We start from the raw sequence: 9,982 nt of genomic DNA, 5'->3' as shown, positions 1-9,982 counted from the left end.
AACGCATGTAGAAGTCTTCAATCCGTACTTTCCGTATTGAAGTCGAGCATACACCTTTGTTTTCAATATCCAGTGACCTTTACGAAAACAATTCTGCATATGTGTTATAATAAAACATTTTTTATGTGAGTTGTGGAATAATTTTCCTGCAAACGAATTCATGATGCTGGAAGGTAGATATGTCCGCAAGAATTTACAGAGACTGTCGTGGAGGACACGCTCTGGTAAATGTCTGGGTTTGTTTAGATCGCTTCCAGTCGAGTGCTATATGGACAAATGTAAATTGTTATTCCTTGGAAAACTGGGCAGAATGAACCATAGCTTGGTATCGAAATGTATTTTTGCTCCTTTTTGGAGTTCAAGAGTGAATGCGTCAAAAGACAACGCGGATTTATCCCCGACATAATGCGTAATAGTGCGAAATATGACTTGGTCACGTATATGCAAGACTTTTTATTTTCTGGGCATTTTCCTAGTAAGGCATTGTGGACAAGAATCGCGAACTCAAGGATCATGGACACCGAAGAAAGTCGTGGTTCCTGCTTATTTCTATTAACCCTGATTTTAATATCTGTAGATTGATTCTGAAACATATTGTACCGTGTCGCGCATGGTTTTTCGCTAAAAACTACACAATTTTTTTATCAATCTGCAAAAGATGTAGTGGAGTAATATGAAGAGACTCCCTTGCAATGTCAGAAATGTGGACGATATTCTCAAATATAGTCGACCATGTTATTTTTTTCTGTGAAATGTCAGAGAACAATTATGGAATGAGTTGATAAGCATTGATCCAATAAGACTTCAGTGCTCATTTGGACAGTGTGACTCCTAAGTTGTTAACCGTTACAGTTTTGGCATATGATGCTGACTTTGAATTAGATGATACCAATCGCGATCATTTTGCAAAAACGCATTGCGTTTACGCATTAGTTTTGCATCGTCTTCTATGTTAATTGGTTAACTGTGAATTCCGACTTTTGTTCTGACAATGTGACTGTGACTTTTGTTTCTTGTGTTCGTCTCATTAAGCATGTAAATCTTCGTAAAGTAGAAAATAATATATAAGTAGCTGCGTTCCTCAAGTTCCTCAAGTAGTATGAAAAATGCAAGAAAAAAAAACTCTACTGATTTGTGAAGGTAAATTGTCGAAAGTTGACACTGCTGTCATCTATAATGGCCTGATTGGTGTATTAGTACTTTCACATGTTGATGGTGATTTCTGAGAAAAAAAAACAGTCATTTTAAAGATAAGAAATGTATTTAAAGTCGATAAAGAAAGTAATGATTTTTTTTTAATATTTGGACTATAGTTTAAGAGGATAGCAAAGGGACTTTTTTTATGGGAACTACAAGTTAAAGACTGTCGTCATCGGTAAAGGAAGTGAAAAGACTACCCACTGTCACAGTCAAAACAAACTATGTTAACATAAAAAAAAATTGGTCAGCTGCTATGTATTGCTAAGCAAACTCGTCCAGATATAGGTTTTTATATGGCTTTAATTTATTAAAAATTACATATCAAGGTATTTGGAAGATTTCAAAAGAATGAACAAAGCAGTCAAAAAGTAAGCCAGTGAAGCTTTATCTCGTGGTACTAATTGTGTTCAATCTTTGATAATTGTGTAAATGAGCCGACGGGAAACACAAACTATAATAACTGAATTTTATTTAAGTGTTTCATTGACAATAAGGATCTGTATAAGACAATGTACTCATAAACAAGCAACAGAGAGAAGACAAAGAATAGAAACCAATGCTTTTAATGAACAAGTTTTAAAGTGTTGAAGAAAAACAAAGACTGAACACTATGTCGTTTGTATGTTGTATATGCTTTATTTTTTAAAACGATATGACCATAATTGGTGATATTTATCCATTGAAAACTCTTTTCTGGATGTAAGAAAGAATAAGGACACATTTTTACTTACAATTCATCTAATAACCAGCTAAAGTATGTTGTATTAGCAAAACAATATAAGTATCTACGATCTCTATTTCGGTTCAATAAATTTGACCAAAACATAAACAGACAGACAGATGTAAGAAATGATGAACGCCTATGCATGGATTAGGACTTTGTCGTGCAATCTTATTAAAATCAACTATCATGATACGCTACACTGCCGTACGCTCCCTAACATCGTTAGGGATCGTAAGGTAATGTAGCGTATCATAACAGATGATGTTGTAAGATAAATGTTGGTAGTGCCCCTTGAAATCAGATTTCTTTGTGGGGGGAGCTAGGAGGCTTTCCCATTTTCCAACTTGATGACCGTTCTTATGTAAATGTAGATATTTTCAGGAATCGGAATCGGAAGCGGTTGCTGTTAATAACATTTAAATTTTCTGTAATGGCCTTGCATTAACTCTATTTGTTATTATTCGTTGAACTTAGGTTTTGTTGGGTAATTCTCCGACCTGACTTTTCTGAAACTTAGATTTTGATGGTTAATCATCCGACCTGACTTTTCTGAAACTTTACACACTTATGCTGAACACAATGAAAGTGCAAATCTGCGTTGGTATCTTTTGACAAAATGATTACAAATTTATAAGTAAAGCGTTAAACATTTCGATTCTGAAATAGGACCTACAATAAGAGCGAGGAACATTTTGTTTTTTAAATGTATACATTTATAAATTAATTTTAGATAAATATTATAATCTGATTGGTTAAAATAATTTTATCATATCTCAATGGATAAAAAAATATTGACAGGCAATTCAGAGCTACTTTTCTCATGTTTGAAGATAAAATATGTTTTAAAATTACTTTACAAGAATTGGCTATGATAAAAATTTTGTCTATTGAAAAATAACACAAATTTTCCATGTGCATATTTATTACACTTCGCGCAATAAACAATATGCTCATGGAAAATTTATGTTATTTTTCAATAGACAAAATTTTTATTATTGCCAATTCTTAATCAGATTTTTTATGTATTTGTTTCATTTTAGGTCTAAGGTGTTTTTGTTCCCCTGGTCTGCCTACGATTTGTTTTAAATCTGAATTTTATATCTTTAGTTTTTTTTAGGTTAAAATGTACTGGTTCTTTTTTCGTAGCAAAAACAATGTAATAAGGGATATAACTCTAGCAGCCTTATGGAGAGCAAATTAATGACCACTTCATTAATATTTTACTGTGATTTTAAGGTAGGTCCTCTTATATCAGTATCCATTTGTTTTGGTGAAAGATTGAAGAGGGATTCTCTGTGTGTTACTAAAGATTGGAAAGATGACTGTCGTCATTCAAGAATATATGGGTGTAGAGACCGGACTAAAAACCAAAAGAAAATTGAGACTTAGTTTTGAAACCCTGTCGCTACTGCTTAATATATTGATGTTTAATGTATGCGAGGCTGTGAAAATTTCGTTTCATTTTTCGGGTAGTTACTGTGCAGCTGTTCTATGTAAATGTGAAGAAAACACACTTGTGACTATACCCATACTTAAGAAAGGAAGCTACACACCTGCTGCCAAACGTTGAAAATATATTGCTGCATTTGTTAAACCAGAATATATGAACCGTAATATCCACGTTATGTAACAGGTATTGGTTTAAAAAGTGACATGGATTTTATCTTTAACGACCAGAGATCACATAAATTAAGTGATCAAAATAATTTTGAAGATAGACAGTGATATATCTTGCTATAAATGATGAAAAATTTTACCAAGACTGATAAGAACAAAGATTTTTTTTTTCATTTTATACAAAAAATCACGAATCTTAGGCGATGAATGGTTAATAACAGTGATGCAGCCAATGCTAACTTACAGCGGAGTGATTTATATTGGTTGGTTTCTATTGCAAGCATGTTCAAGCCCTGGCTTCTTAAAATACATTGTAGCTACGTAAAAATACGCCGTATATTCATTTTTTTCTAATAAATACAATTATGTCAATATCTTGGCATAATATATACATTAAATTTTATATGCGCACGCAAGGTGGTTATTTATTAAAATATTCCAAAAATAAACCCTTAAATCACCAGTAAAATTGTACTACTAAAGTCGATTTTACACCATTGTGTCCATTTACACTATTTTATTTCTTTTATGAATAATTTCTTTGTTCATGTATCCTTTTCCTACAATTTAGCGATGCGGAACTAACTGAGTACTGCTATTGACCAATGAAATCGCGTTAAGTTATTAACTGATTATAAGGCGAGGCAGACGACTTGTATTCAGCGTTTGAAAGCAGACGTTACTTTCTGTGTCTGCGGGTTGACAATTTATGAAAAATGAACGGAGTAAATGGTCACAGTCAGTCCGCCTTACAGTGGAAAGTTGGATTAGTAAATTCGGCTAATCAATATCTTACAGCAGAAACATTTGGATTCAAAGTTAATGTCACGGGAACTACACTTAAGAAAAAACAAATTTGGACATTGGAACAAGATTTAAATGAAGAAGTTGTTTATATCAAAAGTCACTTGGGAAAGTATTTGTCTGCAGATAAATATGGAAATATAACATGTGATTCAGATGCAGGTACAGAAGAATTCGACCCGGCATCTGCAAAATTCGTAATAGAGTACGCCACTGACGGTTCTGGTAAATGGCACTTTAAACATGTTCAGCACGGAAATTATTTAGGTGGAACCGACACCAATTTAAAATGTTTTGCCAAAACACCCACCAAGACAGAGGGATGGACAGTCCAGTTATCCATTCATCCACAAGTCCACCTTCGGAACGTCAACAGACGTCGGTACGCACACCTTGCTAATGACGAAATCCAATGCACAGAGGTAACCCCATGGGGGCAAGATGCGCTTATTATTTTGGAATTTGTGGAGGGTAAATATGCATTGAAGACATGCGACAACCGTTACTTACATAAGGATGGACAATTGGTTGAAAATTTAGACAAGGACAGTTTATTTACTTTAGCAATCAAATCTGGACAAACCTCTGGACTTGCATTCCAGGATTCTGATGGTCGTTTTTTGACAGCAGTCGGATCCACTGCTTCGATGAAAGGAAGAAACAAAAGTATTACTAAAGATGAATTGTTTACTATTGAAGATAGTCACCCACAGATTGTTCTTCTTGCATACACTGGAAAAAGAGTATCAACGAAACAAGGTAAAATCAATATGATTTTTGTTTTAAATTGCTCGTGTACTAGTAATAACATTGTCGCTTATTAAGTCATAATATTGTGCATCAGAATACTCAATAAATAACAAAGATTTGAATGAATTAGTCATGCAATAGAGTGAGTCACATGGTTTTGATTGAAGACGTGAACAAAGAAAGTGTATGAACCTAGAATCCCAGACTACATTTGATACAGTTACTATTTAGATTGAATTATCGCTGAAAGATGTGATAAAAATAATTAGATCTGACAACGAACAGATTCATATTAACGCTAAAAATAAATTTACTTGGATTATTTTTTTATTCTGACATAAAACTTGTTGAATATAATTGATGTTCAAATAGTTTTACTTGAATTATATGATATGCAGGTGTGATTGTTATATTTTTGTCTACTGAGCTATTTTTTGTGGTGACTTTTATCTTTTTCCCATCTCATGCATTTTGATACCTTTGTATCCGGGAACACTTGATACCTTCATACGAGGGGGTTATCTCTAGTAGCCGCTGTCGTTATAAATGATCACTTCTTTTCGCACCTTGTTTATGAGGCGATGGCATTCTCGTCAACTGCATAGAACGCGGAATGCACGGCAAGTAACTAGATCCTTAGACTTTATTATTGGAGAAAAGTTGTTGGATCTTGACAGTGATATAAAGGGTTCAATCCGTATTACACTTCCTTTTTTTTCTCTCTCATTTATACAAAACCTTTAATGTGAGAACATTTTTTTAATACGTTATATAACCGTTAAATGGTAACTTTTTACAGGTGTTGATTTATCTGCAAACCAAGAAGAAGAAACCGACAACGAGACATTCCAGGCAGAGTACGACAAAACCCATCTAAAATGGGCATTCAAAACAAATCACAACAAATACTGGACATTTGACCAGGTCACATCTGGTATACAAGACAAGTCTAACGAAATGTAAGCGAAAAATAATGACCTAGTACGGCGTTAATGAGTCTTTCACGTTTTCTAAAATGAATTGATATCCATCTGTTAAAATTGTTTCAACTCACTTTTAAATGGGCAGTTTGATAGAACTTGTCGTTTGCCACTATTGTTCGTGGAGATTTATTTCCCAATTGTGCCCTTCTTGTTAATTTTATTTTACATTATGGTTCTATGCACCGCTGTTTCGTTATAGGAGTTTATTTTATATTTCTAGTTACATTGTATGAACTGTCGTATATATAGAGTACCAACCTTGTTTTGTAGCAAAAACGAATGCTTGTTTGATGTTGAATGGCAAGGGGATGGGTCTGTTGCCATTAAAGCATGTAATGGACATTACATATTTAACAAACAAACGGGAAGTATACTAGCACAAAGTACAGCCGTTACGGAGAAAGAAAAATTCAGAGTAAAAATAATAAACAGACCATTGCTGGTGCTGAAATGTGAGCATGGATTTGTTGGACAGAAAACCGCCACCAATTTGGAATACTGTTGCAATAGATCTACCTACAACATAATTTTTATGGAACCGAATCCTGATGGTGGATCCTACAGATTTAAAGGTAATTCCATGGCATCTCTAATATTGCCACGAATTTAACCAGTAAATCTGAAGATTTTATCCTAGAATAATGGGAGGTTTGGTTTGAAAGTTTTAGAATGACCAGAATGAAATGACCCGATTGTGTCAAGTGTTATTGATTTCTACATCGTGATATACATGTACATGTATAATCTTTGCACAGCTATGTCTAGGTTAATCATTTTTAAGAGTTTCATTTTACACCACAAGGAAACACCTCTGCGGAAATATTTACCATGTGCAAGTTTTTCCCTTAAATGGTCTCACAATCGAATTTTACAGAATTTGATGGGTCACCTTAGGATTTTAATGTTTGATGGGTCGCTACTAAGGCGATATGGGAGTAGATTTTAGAGATGCATAGATGTGTTACATGTGCAGTCATTTCTTGTCATTATGTACATTCATTTTCTGTTAATTGTCCAAGCACAATGTTGTACATTGCCATATTTTGCCCTTTAAAGTTTCCCAACACACGCTTTATTAATGCTTGTTTATTTTATTTTAAAATTTATGAAATTTATTCTTGAAAAGTAGTTAAGTAGGTAACTCTCCCTAAGGCGACTATGGATAGTAATAATTTGTTTAAATTATGTTTTATGTGAGAATTAAACCAAAACACCTTATCTAGTATGGTCTGAATAGTGAAAGGTCATTTAAAAAAAAAAATGCGGAAGATATTATGGAAACCACTTCAACATGGTCGGAAGGTACTCGTTTGACGGAATGCATTGTTCCTTGTACATTATTCAAAGTTTAATGCATTATAGAGAATAAAAGCGGAGGGATATAAACATTTCTAACACTGCAGTTGGATGGAGTTGTGGGATGGGTCTTGATAGGTACTAAACCTCTACGTTTCTGTAAAAAATGATGGTCGTAAACTTGTTGCAATAAATAGCTTTGTATCCACCTTTGCAAAAGTAAGAACAGTTTTTGCACACTTGTACAACGTTATTTACGCAGAATTATTTTTTTATATTTGGTGTTCTTCCGGTTAAAACCACAATAACCATTTACACGCAAGGTCGTTTTGAAGAGGTACATAAAACTGTTCCACTTAATAACATGATTTACACTTACAGACATGTATGAATGTTGTAATGTCTTTCATGATTTTCAAATGTGTGTCATCGTTTGCTAAAGCATGATTCTGTGTACATTTATTCGAAATTCTATGCCTGAAAGAAAGTAAAAGTTAAAACGTTTTAGTAAAGATTTTGAACTGGGAGTAGAAAAGAAGAACACTTGCTAGGATTCCTGTTTGACATCTCTCTCTAACCGGGTGGAGGAGTGTTTCAGCACCTATTGTAATGCTCTGGTATCCATTTTTTTTTCAAGTAAAACTGTAAAGAAAGTGGTTTTAAAACGATTGCATAAAAGCACTAAAATAACTTAGTAATTTTTAGCTCAAGCCAATATCAGTCATTGCAAAATGTGTCTGACTGAAGTCATTGTCCGACAAAATTTCATTCGGTCAGGCAGAGTGCTGACATTTTCTTGTTATTTGGTCATACAAATCAAAAATCGATTTTGCCAAGTCGACCATTTTAGGAAAGAAAAATGCATGTTTTATACATTTCCATTGCAGGACCAAATGGGAAATACTGGAATGTGACATCAGATAATGCCGTAAATCCAGACAGTGACACACCTATAGACTTTGTAGTGGAATTTTATCCAGAATCAAAACTTCATATTAAAGCACCAAACGGAAATTTCCTGAAAGGAGAACAGAATGGACTTTTCCGGGCAGTAGCTGATAATCAAGAATCGGCCACTATGTTCGAGTATTGAATCCATTCCATATACCCGAATGTGTACTGTACAATCTCAAATCTGTATTATTTACTGAAACTGTCTTCGGGACAAATTTCTAGTCTATGGACATCGCTTTTGTAGTTACAGAGGACCATTTAAACAATCAGATGCTCATATCGCTTTTGAGAAGTAACTTTATACAAATAAATAACTTTTTTACATGTTTGTTTTTCTTTTATTTCAACTTCTCAAACTTATGCACACAAAAAGGTTCAATTATTGGTAATAACATACTCAATTACATTTCACTGTTTTATGATTAATATGTACTATATTCATGTAATTCTTAAGGTTACAACAGGTAGGTAGGGGAATGTCGGTGGTCGGTTAAACCTTACCTTTAAGGTCTTGGCATTTGTTTGATACATTAGAATTACATCACCGTGGAATTATCTGTCTGGGAATAGAGTAGCAGGTGCCCATTCTGTGGAAGAAATGACTAATCAATAAACGATAGCAATTTATCCGATATGATTCACTAGTATATCACCAAACAGACAAAATATCAAGGAATACTTATTTCATGACAAATCAATAAAATTTTTCAGAGATTCGTGGTGCCTGAATAAGCAGTTAATAATTTCGGGAATCTTAATTGCTGACTGGGGTAATATTAAATTAATACGGTATACAGATCGATAAAGGAGGTCTCTGTTGATTTGATTTTCTTACTGAATTATTCAAAGCATAAGAATCAAGTCCGACGAAGTTTGCGTTTTTCTATTATTTTTTGAATTAATCATCTTCGATCGACTTTCCGGTCAGGACATGTACATGTACATGTGTTATTAGATGATTTCCAGTGATCGGAATGTTTCCACAATGATCAACAGGTAATCAATTCCAACTGGCTGGTGACCTGACGTAGTTATTTACAAGTACTTTGTTACACTTACAAAACTATGTGGTGTGTTCATTTTACAACAGTCAAGAATATGAAATCAGAAATTGTGAAAGAATCAAACCACTTGTCATGGCGTGACCTTCGGTTATACGATCTCTTGTCGATTGGTGGGGCTCGGAATACATGTCACAATAATAATAGATTAACTAAGTATTCAGATATATAAGGTATAAAGTGAAAAAAAAAAACCACCACAATAGTTTTGCTAGAGTTAGTGTCACAGCAAAAGTTCAGTAGAGTTCTAAGTATGGACACACCATTCATGCTTGATACAGCTTTGAATTTTAATTTTGATTAGACAATCAACACTACCAATTTGACCAGAATCAAAGTGGTCGTTTTCGGACCATAATTCATAAATTACTTTAATCACAACCTCCAAAATCAATCCCAACCTTCCTTTGGGGTATACCAACTTGTGTTAAAATTATCCATTTCCTATTTCTCAAGTTACCATTCGAACATCAGGAGAATGCTTGTTTCTAGGCCCTCATTCATAATTCAACTCCCAATTTCTTTAGCGTGTGGTAAACAGTTTAAGAGAGATTCACTTAAAGTTATTATCGGGACATATGGAAAAATGTGTT

At 33.9% G+C, this 9,982-nt stretch overlaps 1 protein-coding gene across 1 annotated transcript; it reads left to right on the top strand.

Annotated features, from left to right (window-relative positions):
- Positions 1–4,187: 4,187 nt before the first annotated feature.
- Positions 4,188–8,652, top strand: LOC148618532 (protein singed-like). The gene is made up of 4 exons (XM_088577564.1): positions 4,188–5,104; positions 5,895–6,054; positions 6,349–6,650; positions 8,262–8,652. Exons 1-4 carry the CDS (start codon positions 4,258–4,260, stop codon positions 8,465–8,467), a joined length of 1,515 nt encoding a protein of 504 aa, XP_088433690.1. The 5' UTR covers positions 4,188–4,257; the 3' UTR covers positions 8,468–8,652.
- Positions 8,653–9,982: the final 1,330 nt, after the last annotated feature.

This window comes from Perna viridis, chromosome 4, assembly GCF_037379345.1.
Source record: "Perna viridis isolate PV_CMFRI_1.1 ecotype Kerala chromosome 4, ASM3737934v1, whole genome shotgun sequence".
NCBI lineage: Eukaryota > Metazoa > Mollusca > Bivalvia > Mytilida > Mytilidae > Perna > Perna viridis.
This window is presented reverse-complemented; position numbering and strand designations above follow the sequence as displayed.